Source organism: Oryctolagus cuniculus, chromosome 1 (genome assembly GCF_964237555.1).
Source record: "Oryctolagus cuniculus chromosome 1, mOryCun1.1, whole genome shotgun sequence".
In the NCBI taxonomy this organism is placed as follows: Eukaryota; Metazoa; Chordata; class Mammalia; order Lagomorpha; family Leporidae; genus Oryctolagus; species Oryctolagus cuniculus.
Genome location: NC_091432.1, coordinates 232,135,841 through 232,161,542, shown reverse-complemented (window position 1 = coordinate 232,161,542; position 25,702 = coordinate 232,135,841). Strand labels below are relative to the sequence as shown.

The window sequence follows — 25,702 nt, the reverse complement described above, 5'->3', positions numbered from 1 at the left end:
AAGTGCGAGACTGTGCACTCACCCACGCCTTCGAGGTTCCGTGCATTGAGTGTGGGAGCAGTCTGGACAGTCTCACAGAAGGTATTAAGAGACGCCTGGATCTACAACCAACTTGTCTTTTACAAAAAAGCTAAAATCAGCCCCTGGAGCAAGGACGTCTCTTCCACAAACGGTGCTGGGAAGGCTGGATCTCCACATGAAGAAGTGTGGAGCAGGACCCCTACCTCACACCTCACACAAAATCCACTCAACACAGACTCGAGACCTAAATCTAAGACCCCACACCATCAAATTATTAGAAAACATTGAGGAAACCCTGCAAGACATTGGCAAAGAGTTCTTGGAAAAGACTCCAGAGACACAGGCAACCAAAGTCGAAACTGACAAATGGGATGACATTAAATTGAGAGGCCTCTGCACTGCAGAAGAAGCACTCAGAAAAGTGAAGAGGCAACCGACAGAATGGGAGAAAATATTTGCAAAATATGCAACTGATGAAGGATTAATAACCAGAACATATAAAGAAACCAAGAACTTCAACAACAACAAAGCAAACAACCCAGTGAAGAAATGGGCAAAGGACTTAAGCAGGCATTTTTCAAAAGAAGAAATCCAAATGGCCAACAGAGACATGAAAAAATGTTCAGGATCACTAGCCATCAGGGAAATGCAAATCAAAACCACAGTAAGGTTTCACCTCAACCCCATTAGAATGGCTTTCATACAGAAATCTGTAACAAACAACAAATGCTGGCGAGGAAGTGAGGAAAAGGTATCCCAATCCACTGTTGGTGGGGATGTAAAATGGTACAGCAACTGTGGAAGACAGTATGGAGACACCTCAGAAATCTGGATACATATCTACCATATGACCCAGCCATCCCACTCCTGGGAATTTACCCAAGAGAAATGAAATCAGCATATGAAAGAGTTACATGTTTACTGCAGCTCAATGCACTATAGCTAAAATATCAACCTAAATGTCCATCAACTGAAGACTGGATAAAGAAATTATGGGCACGGCACGGGGTTGTAGTTCCAGTTGCTCCTCTTCCTGTCCAGCTCTCTGCTGTGGCCCAGGAGGGCAGTGGAGGATGACCCAAGTGCTTGGGCCCCTGCACCCACATGGGAGACCAGGAAGAGGCACCTGGCTCCTGGATTCAGATCAGCACAGCTCTGGCCATTGTGACCATTTGGGGGGTGAACCATCGGATGGAAGACCTTTCTCTCTGTCTGTCTCTCACTGTCTATAACTCTACCTGTCAAATAAATAAATAAAATAAAATAAATTATGGGATATGTACACCATGGAATTCTAAACAGCAATTAAAAAAAAAAAAAAAAGAAATGCTATTGTTTACAACAAAATGAATTAAACTGGAAAACATCATACTTAGTGAAATAAGCCAGCCCCTAAAGGACAAATCCCCTATGTTCTCCCTGATCTGTGATAACTAATAGAACACCTAAAAGGTAATCTATCTACAGAAGTGAAATCAACACTTCGAGATGCAATGACTTTGAACAGCCCTTGTCTCAACTGCTGCAGAAGAGTTTTTCATAAACTTTGTTGAACTCTTTACTTAGAGTTAATTATTTACTTTGAGTTAACTGAATTGAAAATGGATCTTAGTAAAAAATAAGACTGCAAATAGGGGACAGAGGAGGAAGAGGGGTGGGAGTGTGGGTGGGAAGGTGGGTGTGGTGGGAGGAATCACTATATCCCTAAAGTTGTATTTATGAAAAGCATGAAGTTTGAATTTTTTAAATGAAAGATTTCTGGGGCGTGGAGGGGTGGGGAGGAAGAGCTGCCTGGAACACGGAGGACCTACCAAGCTGAAGTTGTTAGCAAAGTCAAGACATTGAACTGGATCCCCCAAGGAAGAGCAGTTGACGCCAAGTTCTTACAACCCAGCACGATGGTGGCAAACCACCCAAAATGCCAGCAAGAATGCACACTCTTCCCAAATGGTATAGCTTTCTCTCTTTTCTACTCTCAGCAGACACACAGTGGCGCTGAGACCATGGCCCTGTTCTTCTCAAAGACCTGGAAGTGCAGTGGCCAAAACCAATGAAAACAATGCTGTCTTGTAGCTACGGGGCACACATTGCAAGGCAAGCAGGCAGCTGCGTGAGTGGCAGGCGAAGTGAGAGTGCACCTCAGACGTCCAAGGCCCAAAGGTTGCTAAGGAGGCCGTCGTGGGTGTCCGCGGGATTTTAAATTACATCTCTTGTTGGAGCCAACACCCTTCAAACACCCCAGATAAGCCCAATCTCTGGACACAGAAATCAGTAACATTTTGGCTCTCAGGGAAAATCCTGGTTCTTTATCTCAAGGCATATCTGGCAGGCATCTCACCAAGTCACTGCTAAGACCCCAAGCTGCAGACTCGCCCGAGGGGAGGCTTACGTGACTGGTGGCGATGATGAGCAGCATCCGCCAGGCAGACACCAGCATCTGGTACTCCAGGAAGCAGGTGCAGCCGCTGCCCTCCGTCTCCGCCGTGTGAACCGCCAAGGACTTGACGTACCCTGACCAGTAGGCAAAGCGTTCCTCACCGGCAAACTTCTTGAGTATATCTTTTAATGACTGGTCTAAGGAACCCCTGTGATGTCAAGAAGAAACAAAACCCCCAGGTAAGACATGACAGCAGCTGGGAATCTGACGGGCACAGACCCTTGCTGAGGCAGGGAGAACCACCTCACATGGGCTTAAAGGCAGACGGCTCCGGATCACCTCCAGGGTGTGGGGGTCACACTTCTCGCTCAACATAATGGGTTAGGCTGAGGCCTTTCCAGGATTCCTCCGCCATGAAATCCCGGTCACATGGAGCTTGCGCCACCATAACTCTTTCTGACAATTATAAACGCCATCAGTGGACTGGCCAGGGACACGGCTCACTGGCCCTCCATAAATGGCTCCAAACCAACTCTCTCCTCTGCCCTGGCTCACAGCCACGCACCCAGTGGTAGGCCACTACCATCTCCCCCACCCCCAACCTTTACTGAAAGTCTCACACAGGGAGAGGACTCACTTAACTACATAGTATATCTCCAAGCAAATTATCTTCATGATTAAGGCACAGGTCTCCAGGACGCTGGGCTGTGGAGGGGAGAGCAGAACAGACAGCAGTCACACGCAGAAACCTCTTCCCGGGGGCCCCCACCCTGCAGGAGGGCAGGGCCCCAAGACGTGGGAACAGGCAAGTGCACGCCCTATCGAATGTGAACAGGCAGGAGCATCAGGGCCACACGGCCCCAAGACAGGGGAGAAGCCCGGAGCCATCCACCCAGAACAGGGCAGGCCACCTTCCCAAAACAAGACAGCAAAGGGGAAGGAAGCAGGCCCTGCCCGGAGAAGGAAGCTTCTGGTGAAGAAAACGCTCCGGTGTAACTGGGGCAGGTACCACTTTCTGCACTGCAGCCCAGCCCAACCTTTCCGCCCAGAGACTGGCAGCAACCGCCCGCCCGCCACTGCGGCTCACCTCAGACGTCTCCGAGGGAGGAGACAGGGTTCCAAACAGCGGGCATGTCAAATTTTCCCAAAACTTGGGCCTAGGAGGAAAACACATTGTGGAAACCAGATTCTTGCTCTCCCATGGTCTACACTTTGCAAGATTTTCTCTCTCTGCCTCTCCTCTCTGTATAACTCAGACTTTTAAATAAATAAATAAATCTTAAAAGGGGGGGGGGCTTTGATGCAGTCAGGAGAAGGCAGGAACACACACACAGCTGAACCTTAGAGAGGATGCTTACTGGCATCAAGATCTCAAGAAGTGTAACACTCCCCCACATGCACTTCCATGCACGTTGCCAGAGCACCATCCTAGGAGACCCCTGAGGTACCCCAACCACTGCAGCTGAGGACAGTGAGGCCATGCCCAGAGCGGGACGTACTTGGTTCTGAGGACCAGCATGGCGCTGTCCCGGCGGTCCTGCCACAGGGCGTGCAGGAAGGCCACAGCAGCACGATGCAGCAGGGGTGGGCACCAGTACCGGTCCTGCTGCTGGGTGTCAATCAGCTCCAGCACCGAGTGCAGGCAGCTCCAGACCCCAAGGCTGAACTCCTGCAAGGGGAGAGGGGGCGTTCACAGCCGCGCTCCGGGACCACCCCCAGCCCGTCTGCAGCGGCGGGGGGCCTCACCTTGGAGCCGTCACCGCCGTCCTTCACCTCCAGGCTGAGAAACAGCTCGATGAGGCCCGGCTGAGTCTCCACTGCGACCGTGAGGAACTCCAGGATCATGACTTTGATGCGCATGTCCTCCACTCTGCTCTGCAGCCGCGTCAGGAAGGCATCGCGAATGGCGGCTGCGTCGTTGCCCAGGCACGCGTACACGGACATCGGCGCCACCTGGTGGGGACCGACACACAGCCTTAGAGCTCTGTTTCAGAAAAGCCTCCACACTGGAGAGCAGAGAAGATGACAGAGCTCCAGACACAAGGCTTTGCGTGAAAAGGGACATCACCTTGAAGAGCAGCGCAAGGTACTCCAAATTCATCACAGACATAGCAACCAACGTAAGAAGGCACTCAACTCCTCTCACGGTTAAATAAATACAAACTCAGCAAGAAACTGTTTTGTGTATTAGACTGACTGGCAAGATCAAAAACCTGATGCAGCCATCATGGCAAGGATGTACAACTTGGTATCGGACAATATCTTCTGGAAGGCAATCTGCAGACATCTAATAAAAAGTTGAATGCCACCTATCCCTGTCCCTTAGGAGATGTAAAGTTCCCAAGTTCCATGCAGCACTGCTTATGCTGGAAGACAGAGAGCAGCTCAACTATGTCAGCAGCACTACTCCCACAGCAGCCAGCCAGCACTACGAGGAATGAGGCAGCCGCCAGTACGCCACCTGGGAAGCCCGCAACACAGCAGTCTGTGAGGCGGGCCAGTCGCAGACGCCACAGACAGCAGAAGCCCGCGTTTGTAAAGAGCAACAGTGCATACCCAGGCACCTTTACTTAGTACACACACACCGATAAAAAGTGATGGGGGCAATGTGTACCAACCTGCCCGCGGGGCTTCTTGGAACAAGGCAACACAAGGTACCTTAGTTTGCTATGTTATATTAATCTGTAACATTTAAGTAAATATAACGAACATGTATGCCTTTGTAAATCAAAAGAGAAAAACACTTCTATAAACACACATGGTTCAGGGTGGGCGGGTGCTACGTCATTTTGATAGTCAGACACGCCCGAGTTAGCCGCAGCTTCTCGTGGGCAAGGGCCTGAGAAATCTAAAGCACAAGGAAGCCTTCCTGAGCCCTGCTTGTTCAGTGGGGCCCTACCGTGGCCAGACGTTTCAGCAGCTGAATGGCAAGACGTGGCAGAGCAGGGTCATGTTTGTGGTAGATGTACTTGGCCAGCACAGCAATGAGGTTGTTCCCATGGGCACCTGAAGACGCACAGGACACAGGTTAGATACTGGGGTGCCGCTCTTCCCAGAAGTCCACTCAGGGAGGGGATTCACCCTTAAGGACTAGGGCCACAGTGAACCGAGGAGCAAAGGGACAGTCAGGATTTGAGAGTCAATGTTGCGGCCATTTGGGAAGTGAACCAGATGACCACAACAGCTGGGGCTGAGCCAGGAGCTTCCTCCAGGTTTCTCGATGTGGGTGCAGGGGCCTAAACATTTGGACCATCCTCTGCTGCTTTCCCAGGTGCATTAGCAGGGAGCTGGATAGTAAGTGGAATGGCCGGGACTCAAGCTGGCACCCATCTGATATGCTGGCACTGCAGCCCATGGCTTAACCCACTATGCCATAGCGTCGGCCCTCAAAGAGGTATCTTAACCACTGTATGAAATGCCTGACCCCAAAGTACATACTTTTAATAAACAGAAAAAGGCACTGCATTAAAATACAAAGTCATAAAAATCCCAAAATTATAGTGCTAGAAAGATTCTTAGACATATAAACACCTACTTAGAAATGAAGAAACTGAATCCCAAAGAGATTAAGTAATTGGTTCAGGTGAGCAAATAGGTAACACACACCACTTATAGGTGACACACACCGCTTACAGGTGACACACGCCACTTACAGGGGACACACACCGCTTACAGGGGACACACGCCACATATAGGTAACACACACCACTTATAGGTGACACACACCACTTATAGGTGACACACGCCACTTACAGGGGACACACGCCACTTACAGGGGACACACGCCACTTACAGGTGACACACCACTTACAGGTGACACACGCCGCTTACAGGTGACACACGCCACTTACAGGTGACACACACCACGTATAGGTCACACACACCACGTATAGGTAACACACACCACTTATAGGGACCAGAAACTTCTCCACATCTTTACACAGAGAAATCTATCTAATCTTTACTGTGATCTTAGAATGCCAATATTATCACCATCCCCAACTTCACAGGTGAGAAAACAGAAACGAGAGTTGTTAATGACACCCACAGCCACAGCTGCTTGCAGACAGAATTTAGCAAGGCAGTCTGAGTCTGACCCTCCATCTCTGTTCTACTGTTGTGGTCAACAGAGGCAGGGATGAAGTGAACGCAGGCCATGAGCTGGGTACTCCCAAGTTCCCTCAAGGAGGTAACAGAAAGTACTACCAACGCTCACATACACTGCCTAAAATGTGTGTTTATGGCCAGAAACGAGACTGACTGAAAAAGAAATACCTACCATGCTGTGTGAGAGCCTGTTCCAGGGGGGACACCACGTTGGAAGGAGGTTTCAGCCGAATAACGTTGTTGGTGACGGAGAACGCCAGTTTCACTGTCTTCATCAGCAGCTGGCCCTGCCCCTGGCCCTCTGCCCCGTCACTAGGGTGCCAAGTGGAAACCAAAGTCGATTCAGACAACGTGACTTCATTTGCTACACGTGTGTTCCCAGGAATTAGATTCCATAATAACCCCAGAGTCCAACATCTTTTGTAAGAGGCCCCAGTCTGAACTAGGCAGGAGGAGAAGTACTCAAGTCCCCTGGCTATATGCCATCTACACAGCAGCCACTGGCGTACAGAAAGCCTAAGTCCTAGGAAGAACACGCTCATCTTCAAGCAGCTACTGCTGCCAGTTAACTTACACTAGAATTCTTACACCAGCAGCCACATCAGAGGGAGAGGGGAGCCCTACCTTCGGGGCTGAGCAGCCATCACCATGTCAATGGTGTCCACGCCAATGCCCATGATGTTGGTGACTGTCTGTCCCGCTTCTGTGTAGGCCAAACTGCAGATGCAGAGAGACTGCAGGCTGGGAGCATGACTGCAAGACAGAGGAGTTCTGAGTTATTAGCGAGCTGCCAAGTTCATCCCTGGAAGTAAAGGCTACGGTAAACCTGACCAAGGCCACGGCTGACGTGCCAGGTGAAGGCACACTCATCACTGTCCTTAGATTTCAAGACTAAAGACCACCCCAGAAGCAAATCCAAATGCTCATATACACTGAAATGAATCACGACTCAGCCTTAGACGCAATGTGCCAAGCCAGGAGGACAAGCCAGACTCAGATGTGGCGGTCAGCACCCGTCACCTGGGAAGCAGACTTGGGAAGGCACTCTGCGCAAGGAACAAGCCTCACTTTTGCAGAGCTCCTAAGAGGATGGTGAATAATGTGAACGCACAAATGTCCAACACCACAGTCTCATCCCCACTGCCTCCACAGGAGCGGTAACCAGGCCCATGTGACAGCAAATTGCAATTTAAGTTTCAGACCACCGAACTCGGGACACAGCCCAGGTGAGCCCTCGGGAGAAACGGGAGGCTTCGCTCTGTAAAAGCGCGTGTCTCCCTGGTGGGCATCAGCAATCGCCTCCACATTACCTGCTGTGCAGGTCTGTCTCGTGGCACAGGTTCAGTATCGCATGAATCAGCTCCAAGATCAGGCAACCTGGACCCCGGAAAAAACAGGAATGCTGTGGCCTTATCCCGAGAAAGGAGAGAGAGATCTCCAGGGAGCCAGACACGCCCCGGGCCTCCTCTGTCCCGCCTGTCCCCGCCGCCTTACCGATCTGCTCCCTCACGCCGTGAGCGTTATAGCGCCACCTGTGGTAGCTGGGAAGCATCTCTTTGAGCACAAACATGACACAAGGCACAAGTCCTTGGCTCTGCGTACTGCCAAGCTGCCCCTGCAAGAAAGCACGTGGTAAGGGCTTCTGCCATTCACTAGAGATTTAACCCCCAGACCACTGATAGGTCCAAAAGACCTGGTAAACCCTGACCACTAGTGAAAACAAATATCCTACTTCAGCCAAAATTGTGGGTTTCCCTAGGATGGAAAAAGCAACTAAAAAGACAAGGCTACAGAAGGCGCCTACATGAAGACGAGCAATGAACGTGAGCCCTAGACAGGCAGGCTCTGATATAAAATGTAAACATCACCCTGGCTTACGATCAAAATATCTTACTTTACAATTACTGCATTACCCATACGGTTCTTCAGTTCTGCCTCCGCAGCTTTCTGAGTACTGAATACATTCACACAATTAAGCAATACTACAGAGACTACTGGTGCACAGCAGGTACTCGGTATGTACAGTACCAGAGACTACTGGTGCACAGCAGGTACTCGGTATGTACAGTACCACAGAGACTACTGGTGCACAGCAGGTACTCGGTATGTACAGTACTACAGAGACTACTGGTGCACAGCAGGTACTCGGTATGTACAGTACCAGAGACTACTGGTGCACAGCAGGTACTCGGTATGTGCAGTACCACAGAGACTACTGGTGCACAGCAGGTACTCGGTATGTGCAGTACCACAGAGACTACTGGTGCACAGCAGGTACTCGGTATGTGCAGTACCACAGAGACTACTGGTGCACAGCGGGTACTCGGTATGTGCAGTACCACAGAGACTACTGGTGCACAGCGGGTACTCGGTATGTGCAGTACCACAGAGACTACTGGTGCACAGCGGGTACTCGGTATGTGCAGTACCACAGAGACTACTGGTGCACAGCGGGTACTCGGTATGTACAGTACCACAGAGACTACTGGTGCACAGCGGGTACTCGGTATGTGCAGTACCACAGAGACTACTGGTGCACAGCAGGTACTCGGTATGTACAGTACCACAGAGACTACTGGTGCACAGCAGGTACTCGGTATGTACAGTACTACAGAGACTACTGGTGCACAGCAGGTACTCGGTATGTACAGTACTACAGAGACTACTGGTGCACAGCAGGTACTCGGTATGTACAGTACCAGAGACTACTGGTGCACAGCAGGTACTCGGTATGTGCAGTACCACAGAGACTACTGGTGCACAGCAGGTACTCGGTATGTGCAGTACCACAGAGACTACTGGTGCACAGCAGGTACTCGGTATGTGCAGTACCACAGAGACTACTGGTGCACAGCGGGTACTCGGTATGTGCAGTACCACAGAGACTACTGGTGCACAGCGGGTACTCGGTATGTGCAGTACCACAGAGACTACTGGTGCACAGCGGGTACTCGGTATGTGCAGTACCACAGAGACTACTGGTGCACAGCGGGTACTCGGTATGTGCAGTACCACAGAGACTACTGGTGCACAGCGGGTACTCGGTATGTACAGTACCACAGAGACTACTGGTGCACAGCGGGTACTCGGTATGTGCAGTACCACAGAGACTACTGGTGCACAGCAGGTACTCGGTATGTACAGTACCACAGAGACTACTGGTGCACAGCAGGTACTCGGTATGTGCAGTACCACAGAGACTACTGGTGCACAGCGGGTACTCGGTATGTGCAGTACCACAGAGACTACTGGTGCACAGCGGGTACTCGGTATGTGCAGTACCACAGAGACTACTGGTGCACAGTGGGTACTCGGTATGTGCAGTACCACAGAGACTACTGGTGCACAGCGGGTACTCGGTATGTACAAGCTGTCACTCTAACTTCAGGACAGCTGTTCTGCCCACAGATGAGGTAACAGGAGTAACAGAGGGCAAGGAAGATTCCAGAACTGGTCCAGCTGTACCTTGACAAGGGTGGTGACCAGGCGCAGAAAGGCGATCGTGACCCCATACTCGCCCTGGGGCTGCTCGCTGTTCATCAGGAGGTTCCCATACCCCCCGGCATTCATCCCCTCCGCACTGAGAAGACAGAGAAGCGAGGAGAGAACGATGGGGCGCCTTCAAGACACTGATCACAGAGCACTCTTAGATGGTTCAGGCCTACAACAGCCAAGTTCTAAAAGGAATTCTTACAACCCAGGCCATTTCATACAGAGTAAACGTCACATGCTTTACTGATGTACAACCTCAGCAAGTTCACAGAGAAAAAGCAAATGAACACCAGGGACACATCTCTGTCTCAGATGAACACCAGGGACACATCTCTGTCTCAAAAGCGAGAGAACAGAGCGAGACGGGCCTGTGAAGCGGTGCCGCTCTTCTGGGGGTGAACTCGAGTACTCAGCACAGGATGACTGAGGCTGATTCCCCAGATCCAGACACATCTGGTTCCCCAGGCGGAAAGCAAACTCCCCCCACCTCAAGTGGCTGCAAGTGGAAGAGACTGCTCTCCCTCCGGCTTTGAAGACGAAGCCACAATGCTGCCCCGGGGAAGGGGCGCTCTCTGTGCCCAGGTCCTCTCATCTCCTCCACCCTGTCCACGCACACTCTAGTCAGAGGCCCGAAGTGCACAGAACACACGGTAGAAATTTCTTTAAAGCTACGCTACAGCTCAGTGTATATGGCCCTCACAAGGGAACAGGGTCAACCCGCCCTAGGAGCTGGCTCACCTAATCATCTGGCTCATGTTGGAGACGGGGTGGGCCACAAACGGCAGAAAGCCTGTGTGACGAAGGTCAGTCCAGACCTAGGAGGGGAGAAGAGGGAAACGTCCACCCATCCTCAGGTACACACCAAGCGCTCCATTTCTTGGCTGTTGGGAAGGCTTGGTGTCTCACCTTTGCTGGATTCCGAGCAGCCAAGACAGTCAAGCAATTGACACAAGAAGCAATGACATCCACAGGGGGAGAGATCACTGTTGTTAACCTGGTTGGAGGGCAGGTTACTCAATAAAATGAATAATATAATTGGTTCAAATATCTTTCAGTCCTTTCTTCTCAAGTCCCTGCTCAAGCAAGGATATAAAAAGAGAAGAAGGTGGGAGGGACGTTCAGCCTAGTGGTTAAGACCACGCATCCCACAGCACAGTGCAGGGCTCCATAGCCAGCTCCAGCTCCCAGTTTCCAGCTTCCCACTGGCCCAACTCTGGTCACTGCAGGCATTTGGGGAGTGAACCTGGACGGAAGCTCGCCAAGGCCTAGCCATAACTCACCGCTGCAGCAGCATGTAGATGCGGGATGTGATGGGCAGGAGACAGTCTGCTATGGACAGGTCAGTACTGATGACCTTGTGGACCAGATCGATGATGGGTTTAACCCGCTGGCAGTGCTGAATCACATCTAAGGGGAAAGACAGGCCTGTGACTTATGGCAACCCCTCCTTCAAGAAGACTGAGTAGTTAAATCAGACAAAGCACAATCTTGATGGCTCCGAACTTGAACTTCAAGCTCTCTCCCGGCAGCCCTCGGAGAAGCCCCACCTCTCAGCAGCATCGCGCCTCCCCGAGCCGCTACCTGCGGTAGAGACGACATGAAGTAGCATCTCCATCTCGCAGGTGAAGAGCGTCCAGCTGCTGTAGGAGTACTCCCAGCGCACCAGGTAAGCCCGGTCATCCAGCACAACCTGGCCCACCGTGCCCTGAGGTATGCGAAGGTTGGTCTGACCGCCTGCGGAGGGAAGAGAAGAGTCCACGCTGAGGACAGAGGAAGAAGTGGTTCCGCCACCAGACATCAACAGTTAAGCACAGAGATTTGCGGCTCTTCTGAGTAGCTAGCGCTCCTGCAGCTGTTTCCACTGAAACAAACTCCCCCGTCACTTGGGAAAGTTGAGTACAGAGAACAGCTTTCCACTCCAATGACAACCACCCTATGGGAGAGCTGGTGCCTGGATCGCCCAGCAAATCACAGTGACACAGAGTACTAGCATGAGACGTGGGGACAGCATTGCAGCCCAGGGTGTTAAACCACCACCTAACACACTGCCATCCCATGAGTGCCAATTTGAGCTCCAGCTGTTCCACCTCTTCTTTTTTAAGATAATTTATGTATTTAAAAGGCAGGGTTACAGAGAGTGAGAGGCAGAGGTAGAAAGAGAATCGCTGGCGCCGCGGCTCACTAGGCTAATCCTCCGCCTTGCGGCGCTGGCACCCCAGGTTCTAGTCCCGGTCGGGGCACCGGATTCTGTCCCGGTTGCCCCTCTTCCAGGCCAGCTCTCTGCTGTGGCCAGGGAGTGCAGTGGAGGATGGCCCAAGTGCTTGGGCCCTGCACCCCATGGGAGACCAGGAGAAGCACCTGGCTCCTGCCTTCGGATCAGCGCGGTGCGCCGGCCACGGCGGCCATTGGAGGGTGAACCAACGGCAAAGGAAGACCTTTCTCTCTGTCTCTCTCTCTCACTGTCCACTCTGCCTGTCAAAAAAAAAAAAAAAAAAAAAAGAGAGAATCTTCCATCCACAATGGCCAGGACTGGGCAAAACCAAAGCTAGGAGCACTTCATCTGGGTCTCCCACATGGGTGCAAGGGCCCAAGTGCTTGGGACATCTGCTGCTGCTTTCCCAGGCGTATCTGGAGCAGCCAGAACTTAAACCGGCCAGCACCCATATAGGATGCCAGCACTGCAGGCCGCGGCTTTACCCACTGTACCACAGCATTGGCTCCTGCTCCACTTCTGATCCAGTTTGCTACTAATGCACCTGGGAAAGCAGTGGAAAATGGCCTGAGTGCTTGGGCCCCTGCTATCCATATGGGAGACCTGGGTGGAGATTCAGGTTCCTGGCTTTGGCCTGGCCCAGTCCTGGCTGTTGCGGTCATTTAGGAAGTGAACCTGCAGATGGAAAAGATCTCTCTCAATCTCTGTAACTCTTGCTGTCAAATAAAACAAATCTTAACAACAATAACAGGGGCTGGCGCTGTGGCACAGCGGGTTAATGTCCTGGCCTGATGTGCCGGCATCCCATATGGGCGCCGGTTCAAGACCAGGATGCTCTACTTCCGATCCAGCTCTCTGCTATGGCCTGGGAAAGCAGTAGATGGCCCAAGTCCTTGGGCCCCTGCACCCGCGTGGGAGCCTGGAAGAAGCTTCTGGCTTCAGATCAGCACAGCTCTGGACAGTGCAGCCAATTGGGGAGTGAACCAGCGGAGAGAAGACCTCTCTCTCTCTCTGCCTCTTCTCTCTCTGTGTAACTCTTTCAAATAAACAAATAAATCTTTAAAAAAAAAAAAAAGAGGGGGGATAACAACAAAGAGAGTAAGGCTATGCCGCCGGGACTGTGCTCCTTGAGCACAAGGAGTGCACACGGCTCAGAGGTGAGGGAGACAAAATGGTATGGCCCTTTCCTAGAACTTAATTTGCCATTATCTATTCCAAAAGCTTTTCCTTGTTTTAGAAGTTGTGGTAAAACACACACACACAACACTTAACCATCTCTAAGGTCGTCGTGCGGCAGGCAGGCAGTCACGCGACGGAGCAACAATCGCTTTCAGCCACAGAACGCTCTCCATCCTGAAGTGCGACTGTCACTCTCGGCGAGGCGCCCGTTCTCCCCACCCCGCTCCTGGCCACCACCACTCCATTCCGTCCGTCTGACTACTCTCAGTGCCTCCTGGGAGCAGGCTTACACGGAGCTCACCCTTTCCTGACTGGCTCCTTCAGTCTGCACAGTGTCTTCAAGTTCACTAACACTGTGACGCGTATCTGAATTTCCTATTTTCAGGCTCAATAATATTCCATTGTATGAATATAGCACATTTTGCTTACTCATCTGCTGATGGGCACCTAGTCAAAATTTACACTGTGTACTCACAGTGTTACCCAAGAATCCCATGTTGGGGACACTATCTGCTAAAAAAAAAACAAAACAAAAAAAAAACACATCAACACATAACAGTGTGTGAAATCAATACAATACGATGTGTGCTGGCAAAAAAGACCCTGGTATTCCAAATGTCCTTTAGTAGGAAAAAGGTGAAAATTACGAAACGTTAAGGATAATTATGTCGTTACTAAAAAGAATAAGCCAGAGCCATTAGAAGAAACAGCAAATCTAGAATGAGTTTGTGAGAAGAAATACAAGGACACACATGAAATTCTCAACATTATCTGAGGGAGACAGGAATGCAGAGACGACTGTTTTAAACATAGACCTCTAGGCAATAACGCGGTGACATTACAAATAAAAGTTAATTAAAAAGAAAAACGCCATTTATCCGTGAATCCACACACAGCAGAGGGAAGCAGCTGACACGAAAGCATTAGCACGCGGTGGGAGGTCTAACCGAGCACGCGGTGACAGGGCTCCCGCACCAGGGATCTCCGTCTTACCCAGCGGGTACAGGAGTTTCGGCGTTTGTCTCCGCCAAAGAGTTCCGTCTTCGTGGGAGATCACGTCATGGGGCTTGTGTTTATGAAGTTCATTGTAGAAAGACATCTTATCCAGGAAACTATACACCTGCCACGGGACAGGAAGAAACTCGGTCACACACTTCCTGCAGGACGCCGTGGGTCTCCTGCGCTCTCAGCCAGACTGTGTGCAGGTGTGCGCGGCTTACGCGAGTGGCACAGCCAACTCTGAGGCTCTGGGAGCTGCGTCTGCCCTGCTTGCCAAGTCCTCAGCATTCTCAGCACTGAGGCCCACCTCACTCCAGACAGCTGCCTCTTCAACAGTGCAGTCCTTACCACTTCAGTGACAAATGCCTGTATCACTTAGTGACAGCCGGCTGGTTCTCTCACGCACTGTCCTCTTCCAGCTACAGATGCTAGATATCTGGGAGACGCATCTGCAACAGCAGTGAGAAGCTACCTGGACACCCGCGTCCCAGGCTGTGCTGCGTGCAAGTCCCAGTCCTGCTGACTCAGCACTTCCTGCTAATCTCACCCTGGGAGGCAACAGGTAACGGCTCAGGTTCCCGGGTCCCTGCTACCTATGTGCAAGACCTGGATTGAGGCCCAGGCTCTGGCTTGGCCAAGCCCTGCTGTTGCAGGCATCTGGGGAGTGCACTAGTGGATGGAAGATTTTTCTCTGTGTCTCTTTCAATAAAATAAAAACAAGTTAAAAAAAAGAAAAGAAATTGAGGTGCCACTTTTTACATCTCTCATTCAACTTCAGAATAACTCTTGCCATAACATAATTTCAACATGGAAACCAAAACAAATTCCTAATGAAAGTTCCAAAAAAATATCTTGTGTTCTCCGCAGGGCATCTGACTGAAGAATTTACCTTTTTGGCAGTGGATTTTCCTGATACGAGAGCTCGGAGTAACTGCAGGAGTGGGGAGAGGAGATGGGGAAACATTCCACACACGCTGTCCAGAATGATCCCAAGACCAGAGGTTGGCTCCTGTGGTAGAAGAGAAATCACTGTCGGTCCAAACTGCCCCGCAATCCTCCAACAAGCCAGAATCAATCCTTCCCTTTACAGATACTCTCTTTCCCTAATAACTTAAGATTTTAACATCCTTTTCCAGTGGAAATATAAACAACTGGTTGTTAGGCCCTGAAAAGACACTGCTAGTCTATCCAGTGACCCCCAGGCACGTTCCTCTAAGACGACAACATTGCTGGGACAGGCATCTGCACAGCAGTTAGGATGCTGCCTGAGACACCACATCCCGTATCAAAGGGGGTTACTTTCCCAGCTTTGCGTCCAACCAGCTTCCTGGTAGCAGCACCTGGGAGGCAGCAGACAACGGCTCAAGTACTGGGGTCCCTGCCTGGGAGATGCAGATGGAATTCCTGGCTCCTAGCTTCAGAATGATTCAGCATTGGCTACTGTGGGTATTTGGGGAATGAACCAAAGGATAAAGGCCTGCCTGTCTGTCTGCCTTTCAAAGAAAGTGAAAATGGTGGGTAAAAAACACAACACAGTGCACCCTTAAACTACTTTTCCACTAAAGTGAAAACAGCTAACATGTCAGCATTTAGCCACCACCACCAGCAGATCCTCAAATCAAAGATGGTTTTACACCAGCGCCTCTCAGGACATTGTGGTTCTGCAAGATCGGACAGCATCTCAGGAAAAGGGCGAGACACACAGGAGTCAGGTCACGCTGTAGCACAGGGGAAACAGACGCAGGCTGACCTTAAAGTTCAGTTTAGGCTGTTGTCAATGCTAGGACCAAGAACTGGTGAGAAACGGTTCTCTCCTAAGCCAGATTCTCACTCTAGTAAGTTATGATACTAATGACTGCTAAGATGTGGTTACAGTTCTCTAATAATACTTGTAGAATCACAGGAATCTGCTCCTGTGAAAGAGGACTTGGATAACACACCGCTAACAGGGGTCAATGATTCGGGTTACAGACTCAAGTCAGATGTAAGTGGCTCCTGGCTGTCTCTCTCCAGGCATGTGACCTTGGGCAAAGCACATCACATCTCTAAGCATCACCTTTCACCACAGACTTTCTTGAAGATTAAATGAGAAGACACATATAAACATAAATACAATATATATAAATAAATCTTGTCACAAGTAACACTGGATCAAGTCTTCTGCTCTAGGGAATGTCACAGCACGGCACTCCAACATACTTACTGTTCCCCAGAACAGTTCTGGAAGAGAAGGGTCTGCCAAGACTTCACAGGCTGTATCAATTACATCCTGTTGGGGAAGGGGAGAAAATGGCTCATTTTCCCTGGTTAAGTCAGTCTATCTTTTTTATATTTTTATGTGTATGTGTGTGTGTAGAATGGAACATGCTTTTCAACAGTTTCCTAGCTTTTCTACAATTACCATATATCACTTACATAATACTACATGGAAATGAACAGCAATGAACAAGTTAACAAGGTAAACAGCACCAGTGGGGGTAGCAGAGGGACTTGGGAGTGAAGCTGGGCAGTGAAGACAGCCTCACGAAAGCCAGACACTGACCTGCTGATTGCCCAGTGTGTGCAGCTCCAGAGAGGTCAGAACGAAAGACAGAAGTCCGTAGACACACATGCACGCCGTGCTGGTGGTGCACTGCAAGCAAAGGAGGAGGAAGTCATTCTGAACACAGAGTCAGCACAACCCATCACACTAATGTCACCCTTGGGAACAAATGGGAAGAGAATCCAAAGGTTTATAACTTTTCTAGTTTACTTACAAGATCAAAGAAAAAAGAAGGCCAGAACCCCAAATATCACAACACTTGAGAGTAAAATCAAAAGCACTTTCAAAATGCGCCAGTGACAATGCGGACAGGAAAACCAAATCCAGCACCAGAGGATGTGCTGTCAGTGATGCAGCATCCGAACCACCACCAAAACAAACCAACCCGGCCGGCACAGAGGCCTGCTGGCCGAGTGTTCTCCTTTCTTTCCAACAGCCTACTTTCCAGGATGGCTTTAGGTCTACAGTAAAACTGAGTAGCAGGTACAGAGACTTCCCATTACCCTCACCTCTGCACACACACAGCCTCCCCCACCACCAACCCCCACACCGAGTGTCAGTTATGACATCGCCACTAGCACTCAAATCCCATCGCCTAGGGTTCACACTTGGCGTACGTTCCTCAATTTTGGACAAGGACAACGGCAGGTGTCATCATTCCAGTAAACCAAAGTTGCACTGCTTTCAAAATCCTCCATGCTCCATTCACCCATCTCCTTAGTCCCCCTGGCAACCACAGCTCTTTCTACTGTCTCCAGAATGGCACAGTAAATACTCTACGGTTACTTGCGACACCAGCAGCACTAGTATCCACTTCACTTATTACTACTTTATTACTACTTTCACGGTTCTGTCCCGCCCACTTCCATGCTCAACCACCAACAGCCTTAGACTCACATTGTTTCCCCCGCTGGCAAGTGACCGCAGCAGTCGCGTCAAGTACTGAAACACATTCAGCTGGATGGCCGTGCCGCCTATCTTCCGGACCACACTGCTGGTCTCTTCTGGGTTCAGGGTATGACGGAGCAGAGCCCAGGCCAGAAGCACTGGGGCATGATGTGGAATGTCCCCGAAGGTCAGCATCAAATGATCCATATCCTTCATGAGAGGAGAAAACACACTGTGTCTCCCAACGAAAAGGGACAGGATTCCTCCCAGGGGCAGGTGCCTTGTGCAGCACGCCAGATACCGGCGGGGATGCCGCGTTACGCAGCGCGGGCCTGGGTTCAGGCCCCGTGTCCTGTGAACACACACGCTGAGCAGCAGCACGTGATGGATCAACCACGCGGGTCTCTGCCACCCAAACAGGAGACCCGAATTCAGTCCCAGGACTCCAGCCTCAGCCTGGCCCAGCCCTGGCTTTTGCAGGCATGTGGGAAACTAGTAGATGGGAAATGTGTCTGTTTCTTTGCCTTTCAAATAAAGGAAATAAAATTAATTTAAAAATCCTTCAGCAGGATCCCTTAACATACTCAGTAAGCCTTTCACTCACCCACAGTGGCCTTGCCCTCCAATTGGGGTATCTTACTCTTCACAAACCTCCAGCCACCTCACTAATGCACCCTTCAATTACTCTTCCCTCTCCCACATATTTTTTCAAATAGTCTTAATGTAAGATTGTCAAGTACATATTCAAAAGGAGATTCCAGAAACTGCACCCTGCTCCTTCTTGAACTGTGTATGACTCTCCTCATCTCCTCTACACCCATCTCTGTCCTCTTGGCTCACAGGCCCCCCCACCCCAGACACCCCCAGGGTTTCCTCCCTCACCACCCCAGGAGGATGCTGCTTCCCCCCACAGTACAGCGCCCACCTCGGCCCCAGTGACTGACAGATCTGAGACTTTCCTCCACACTCACATTAACTAGTGAGGCAGAACCTCATGACTTCTAGGCCTTACGGCTGCTATTATTTTAGAGCTGATTATGTAAAACCTCAAACTCCAAAGCACTGAAAATGCTACCCTTCATGACGTTAAGTAGTTGAAAACATTAACTATGAACAATCTGAGAAAAGAACAGAGGCTCTTCCAAGTTCACCAAGTTCACCTGGCAAATCAGTCCATCCTGGGCAAACTGGTGCAGTTCTCTCCTGTCATCCAGGGCACACTTATGCAAGGACTCGATATCCATGCCTTCCACCAGAATCAGGGCACTGAAGTAGCTGGAAAGGAGAACGGCACCACGGTGTCAATTACGCGTCCTGAACCTCACTGCTGGAGGCTGCAGTAACACACGATACCTCACCGCTCTATCTCACCCTCACTATCAAAAATAACAAATTATTTACTATCCCTTTTTCTTTTTTTTTTTTTTTTTTTTTGACAGGCAGAGTTAGACAGTGAAAGAGAGAGAGAGAGACAGAGAGAAAGGCCTTCCTTCCGCTGGTTCACCCCCAAAATGGCTGCTATGGCCGGCACGTTGCACCGATCCAAAGCCAGGAGCCAGGTGCTTCCTCCTGGTCTCCCATGCAGGTGCAGGGCCCAAGCACTTGGGCCATCCTCCACTGCCTTCCTGGCCACAGCAGAGAGCTGGACAGGAAGAGGAGCAACCGGGACAGAATCCGGTGCCCCAACTGGGACTAGAACCCGGGGCGCCAGTGCCGCAGGCGGAGGATTAGCCTAGTGAGCCGCAGCGCTGGCCCTTACTATCCCTTTTCATACGAAGTCTTACAGCACCTGTGACCAGCCACATTTCCAGTACCTGTTGGTCGCATGTGCGTTTATGCCAACCACACCTGGCAGAGCCAATCTACTGCTGGTTTCTAGAACCACCACTTCCATCTGACCCAGAGAAACCTTCTCACTTCTCAAGTGGCTAGTGCAGCATGGCTCACTGAAGGAACAGGCACCAAATATGGATATTTACATGGTAATAAACAGAAATAATGGAGAAATTCAAAGCCTATCGTCTATGCCTGACATCATGGCATAGTGGGCAAAGCTACCGTCTGCAACACCAGCACCCTGTATGAATGCCAGCTCATGTCCCAGCTGCTCCACTTCCAATCCTGCTAACTGCCTGGGAAAAGCAGAAGATGGCCCAAATGTTTGGGCCCCTAGCACCCATGGGAGAAACCTAGAGGAAGCTCCTGGGTTTGGCCTGGCCCACCCCTGGCTGTTGTAGCCATCTGGGAAATGAACCAGCGGATGAAGATCTCTAACTCTTTCAAATAAAGAAATCTTAAAAAAAAAAAAAAAAGAAAGAAAGAAAGAAAGAAAGAAAGAAAGCAAGCCCATAGCCTATGACCTGAGGAAGACACCCACGCCTTGTTTATCACTCTCCTCTTAGCATTTGCACGGTGCCTGGCCTCCAACAGCTGCTCAACAAATTTTTGCTGAATGAATGGATGCCCATTTAGATGAAGACAGTAAGACAAAAGTAAAACACAACACTTTTTCTGAGACAAGAATGCTTCCCAGGGTCTTTGCTGCTTGTACGAATCGGAGCGTGGCGCCGTACTCGTTTATTTTCTCACGCACAGACTAAGAAGCACGACGTCCCCTTCGCCCTCTCACACGATCGACGTCATCAATGCTCTGAGCACCTTAAGCTTTATGACCTTCAACTCATTTGGACTTACCCAATCCGATCCACAAAAGGATCCATGGTCTCATCCACCAGATGCCTATTGGTCTGCCTACTACCAAATCCTTGTTCTTTAAACATCTTGGTTAATACTAATAAATCAGCAGGTGACATCTCAAAGTAGGCATAATAAAGGAAAATGATTTCTAGCAGCATGGACTGCTCCCGAAGGCACTGAACAAACCAGCGAGACACTTGGCGCTCAGTCTGTACAACCAACGAAGAAAAAATGGGAGAGAAATAAAGTGAGACAAAAACCATACTTTAAAAATTTTAAGTTTTTAAGCAGATGGGAGATATCTCTATCTCTAATAGACAGATCTTCAAAAAAAAAAAATTCTTTCATCCATTTTCTTAGCTACATGGTAATTATTAAATAGATATCCCATAGATTTTTTTTTAAAGATTTATTTATTTTACTTGAAAGTCAGAGTTACACAGAGAGAGGAGAACCAGAGAGAGAGAGAGAGAGAGAGAGCGAGCGAGATATCTTCCATCTGCCGGTTCACTCCCCAGCTGGAGCTTCTTCCAGGTCTCCCTTGTGGGTGGCAGGGGCCAAAGCATTTCTGCCATTTCTGCTGTTTTTCAAGGCACATTGGCAAGGAGCTGAATCAGAAGTTGGAGCAAGCAAGACTCGAACTGGCTCCAGCAACAGCCGGAGCTACACCAATCTGAAGCCAGGAGCCAGGAGCCAGGAGCTTCTTCGGGTCTCCCACTCGAGCGCAGGGGCCCAAGGACTTGGTCCATCTTCTACTGCTTTCCCAAGCCATAGCAGAGAGCTGGATCAGAAGTGGAGCAGACAGGTCTCGAACGGGCACCCATATGGAATGCCGGCACTGCAGGTGGCGGCTTTACCTGCTATTCCACAGCTCCGGGCCCCCCATAAATTATTATATCTGCCCCTTTGTTATATGTAATGCTATATACTTTACCACTGCATATAAATGCTATAATTTGTAATTATAAGCCCATTTGGACACGCATTTATGTTATTACCAATCTTTTGCTAACAAAATCATGCCATATAATGGAAAGACAAAAAATCAGCAAGACATAAATTATCAACAACACTGAACTGGCTAACATTTACAGAATGTACTACACTCAACTACTAGCAAACATACATTCTTTTTAAGCACAGATGGTACGTTCACCAAGAAACATCATATTGTGGGAAAGCACATTTTTAAAAACTACAATCTGCCTGCGACACCAGCATCTCACATGGGTGCCAGTTTGAATGGCTACTCCACTTCTAGTCCGTCTAATGCGCCTGGGAAAGCAGAGGATAATGGCCCCGTGTTTGGGCCCTGCCCCCAACATGGGAGATCTTGATGAAGCCCTTGACTTCTGACTTTGGTATGGACCAGCCACAGCCATTGCAGTCATTTGGGCAGATAACTAGAGATAGAAGATCTAACTCTTAAACTATATATTAAAACTCTAAAATATATATACATATACACATATATATATATAAAGAATATAAACATATATATAAAGACCACAATTATACAGAATGTGTTCTTTCATCATAATAGAATCAAATTAAAAATCAGCAACAGGAGTGAGAATCTGGCCGCTTCGGTCGACACACACGCGTCCTATTTCAGAGTGCTGCGTCTATTTCAGAGTGCTGCGTCTGAGCTCCATATACTCCTGACTCCAGTTTCCTGCTAAAGTGGATCTTGGGAGGCAGCAGAGAAGGCTCAAGTGACTGAGTTCACTGTCAGCCGTGAGAGAGACCAGAACGGAGTCCCTGGCTCCTACCCTAGCCCAAGCCACTGCAGGTGTCTGGGGAGCAAACCAGCAGATGCGAGCTTTCACTACCTCACACAAAAAAATTTGTTAAAAACATTAAAAAGTATATTTTAATCAGTAACATTAACATATCTAAGAAAAAATCAGGGCCGGCACTGTGGCGTAGTAGGGTTAAGCCTCTGCCTGCAGTGCCAGGATCCCTTGTGGGCTCCGGTTCGTGTCCCGGCGGCACCACTTCCAATCCAGCTCTCTACTAAAGGCCTGGGAAACCAAGTGCTTGGGCCCCTGCACCCACGTGGGAGACCGGGAAGAAGCTCCTGGCTCCTGATCGCCCCAGTGAATGGAAGACCTCTCTCTGTCTCTCCCTTTCTCTGTCTGTAACTCTGCTTCTCAAATAAATAAATCTTTTAAAGAAAAAAAAAGTTTAGAAATTCAGCATCACACTTCTTAATGCAGTTGACACTTGAACAACACATGAGTTTGAACTACACAGGTCCATTTATATGTAGATTTATTTTTTTTTCATTTACCTATTTGAAAGCAGATAGAACAAGAGAAAGATTCTTCCAAAGGCCAGTGCTGTGGCGCAGCAGGTAAAAGGCCGCCTGCAGTGCCAGCATCCTCCGTGGCTGCTCCACTTTCCATCCAGCTCTCTGCTATGGACTGGGAAAGCAACAGAAGATGGCCCAACTCTTTGGGCCCCTGCACCCGCATGGGAGACCCAAAGGAAGCTCTGGGCTCCTGGCTTCAGGTCAGCTCAGCTCCAGCTGTTGCAGCCATTTGGGGAGTGAACCAGCAGATGGACAACCTCTCTCTCTCTCTGCCTCTGCCTCTCTGTAACTCTGCCTTTCAAGTAAAATAAATGCATCTTTAAAAAAAGAGAGAAAGAATCTTCCATCCACTGGTTCACTCCCAAAATGGCCAGAGGCCAGGGCTGGGTCAGGCCAAAACCAGGAGCCTAGAACTGCATCCCAGTCTCCTATGTGGGTGGCAGAGGCCCAAGTGCTTGGTCCCTCTTCCACTGCTTTCCCAGGCAAATTTGTAGTGAGCTGAGTTAGAAGCAGAGCAGACAGGACTTCGAACTCAGGCCTATGTGAGATGACAGTGTTGCAGGCAGTGGCTTAATCTACTATGCCACAACACTGCCCCCAGCTTGTTTTTTTGTGTGTGTTTTTTTTTTCTTGTTTTTAATTTTTTTTTTTTTTTGATATGTAGCATTTTGGAAAAACTTGCATACTGTGAAGCCAACATTGAAAAAACTGAGAAAGTTAGGAATGTTATGAATGTATAAAATATGAATAGATAATAGTCTATCATTTATAAACAGAAAGTATACATAAATTATGAAGTTAAAATTTATCAAAACTTATGCACACACAGACTACTTGGAGCCATGCGGAAATGTAAACACAAAGATTCAGTTTGGATTCACAACTGCATAAAATAAACAATACAGAGGCTAGCATTGTGCCGCAGTAGGTTAAGCCACTGCCTGTGACACAGGCATCCCATACTGGCACTGGTTCATGTCCAGGGCTTCTCCACTTTCAGTCCAGCTCCCTGACGATGGCCTGGCAAAAGCAGCGGAAGACAGCCCAAGTACTTGGGCCCCAGTCACTCATTTAGGAGACCTGGATGAAGTTCCTAGGCTGGCCTGGCCCAGCTCTGACAAAACACTGCGGCCACCGGGAAAATGAAATAGCAGATGGCAGATCTTTCTCTCTAACTCTAACTTTGAAATAAATACACAAATCTTTAAAACATTTTTTTAATCAGAAACTTCTTTTGGTAAAAAGTATGAATGAGAGGCCGGCATGTGGCATAGCGGATAAAGCAGCCAGCTGTGATGTGGCATCCTATATGGGCGCAGGTTTGAGTCCCGACTGCTCCACTTCCAATCCTTCTCCCTGCTAACGGTCTGGGAAAGCAACGGAAGATGGCCCAAGTGCTTGGGTGCTTGCACCCATGCGGGAGACTTGAAAGAAGCTCCTGGCTTCAGCCTGGCCCAGCTCTGGCTGTTGTGGCCATCTGGGGAGTGAGCCAGCAGAGGGAAGCTGTCTGTGTCTCTCCCTCTTTCTCTCTCTGTAACTCTTTCAAATAAATAAAATAAATTATTACGGAAAAAAAAAAAAAGCATAATGTAGAGATAGAACTTTTTTCTAGATGGCTACCCCATGGTGTTTCCTCACCGATTTGAATGCTACCACTAATTTCCTACTGGTTTTTCGATCCACAGCTACATTTTCTATTATGCTCTATTCAAGTCTATTCCTTACTTTAAATTACTACAGCTTTATTACTTGGTAAGGTTAATTTTCCTTTTTCAATATTTTCATATTTTTATTTTTTTCAGAGCTGTATTAAATTTCTAAGTTTAATACAAACAGCCTGGGCAGTGTTGGGGCACAGCAGGTAAGCCCACTGCCTGCAATGCTGACATCAAATATTAGCGCACTGGTTTGAGTCCTGTGTCGCTTCCTGTCTAGTTCCCTGCTGACATGCCCAGGAAGGCAGCAGAAGTACCCGGCCCCTCCCACCGCGTGGGAGATGCCGACGGAATGCCAGGCTCCTGGCTGCAGCTTGGCCCAGACGCGACTGTCACAGCCATTTGGAGAGAGAACCAAAGACAGACGATCCCTTCCCCTGCTTCTCCCCTCTCTCTGTCACTCTGCCTTTCAGATAAATAAAATAAATCTTTGGAAAAAAACAAGCATACAGAAATTGGCATTTTCGAGGCTCTGGGAGTCTGAACCCAGCAGTGTGGTGTGTCTTTCCTTCGGTCATGTCTTCCTGTACACCCTTTAAAGCACTGTGAAGTTCTAGTCACTTCAGATGCTGGACTGCAGTAAGTTAATTCCTGGGAAACGTACGCTTTTGTTGCTATTTTCTGCTGGATGGCAAACTTTCTGGGGAGACATTAACAACGTATATACCACATCAGAAATGGGCTCCTTCCTTCTACCAAATATTGTAAATAGCTTCTGTGTTCTGACTGGTGTGTTTTAATAAGAATGTATTACTTTCCCAACAAAAAAGATCTCATTATTATCTAAAAATGCAAACTGGTTTAGGGCTTAGGATGAAATAACCAGCCTAATTTCACACACTTCATACAGAGTGATCGTGGGGCCGGCACTGAGGCACAGTGGGCTAAGCCACTGCTTGGGTAGCCTACATCCACATCAAAGCGCAGGTTCAAGTGCTAGCCACTTTGCTTCCAACCCAGCTTCCTGCTAACGTGCCTGGCAAGCGGACCAAAGCTCAAGTACTGGAGTTCCTACCACCCACAAGGGAGACCCCGATGAAGTTCCAGGCTCCTGACCTCAGCCCAGCACAGCCCTAGCTGCTGTGGCCACTTGGTGCACGAATAAGCAGATGGAAAACTGATCTCTCTTTCTCTCTCCCTCTCTTTCTGCCTTCCAAAT

General features: G+C 49.2%; 1 protein-coding gene across 4 annotated transcripts in view; it reads right to left on the bottom strand.

Annotated features, from left to right (window-relative positions):
• The window catches only part of NUP188 (nucleoporin 188), a 52,556-nt gene that overhangs the window by 7,232 nt on the left and 19,622 nt on the right, over positions 1–25,702 (bottom strand). For 3 of the 4 annotated variants that reach the window (XM_051838506.2, XM_051838508.2, XM_070057637.1), the window contains exons 9-30: positions 20,512–20,723; positions 18,978–19,092; positions 17,827–18,027; positions 16,930–17,019; positions 16,591–16,656; positions 15,277–15,396; positions 14,382–14,508; positions 11,579–11,731; positions 11,278–11,404; positions 10,904–10,991; positions 10,736–10,812; positions 9,971–10,085; positions 8,000–8,120; positions 7,816–7,882; positions 7,130–7,258; positions 6,678–6,817; positions 5,298–5,404; positions 4,145–4,351; positions 3,898–4,067; positions 3,486–3,555; positions 3,036–3,103; positions 2,411–2,606 (exon numbers count right to left, since the gene is read on the bottom strand). In XM_051838506.2, the coding sequence (XP_051694466.2) occupies positions 2,411–2,606; positions 3,036–3,103; positions 3,486–3,555; positions 3,898–4,067; positions 4,145–4,351; positions 5,298–5,404; positions 6,678–6,817; positions 7,130–7,258; positions 7,816–7,882; positions 8,000–8,120; positions 9,971–10,085; positions 10,736–10,812; positions 10,904–10,991; positions 11,278–11,404; positions 11,579–11,731; positions 14,382–14,508; positions 15,277–15,396; positions 16,591–16,656; positions 16,930–17,019; positions 17,827–18,027; positions 18,978–19,092; positions 20,512–20,723 (2,766 nt within the window). The remainder of the gene's footprint in view (positions 1–2,410; positions 2,607–3,035; positions 3,104–3,485; positions 3,556–3,897; positions 4,068–4,144; positions 4,352–5,297; positions 5,405–6,677; positions 6,818–7,129; positions 7,259–7,815; positions 7,883–7,999; positions 8,121–9,970; positions 10,086–10,735; positions 10,813–10,903; positions 10,992–11,277; positions 11,405–11,578; positions 11,732–14,381; positions 14,509–15,276; positions 15,397–16,590; positions 16,657–16,929; positions 17,020–17,826; positions 18,028–18,977; positions 19,093–20,511; positions 20,724–25,702) is intronic. The other variant, XM_070057642.1, reaches the window with a different exon arrangement.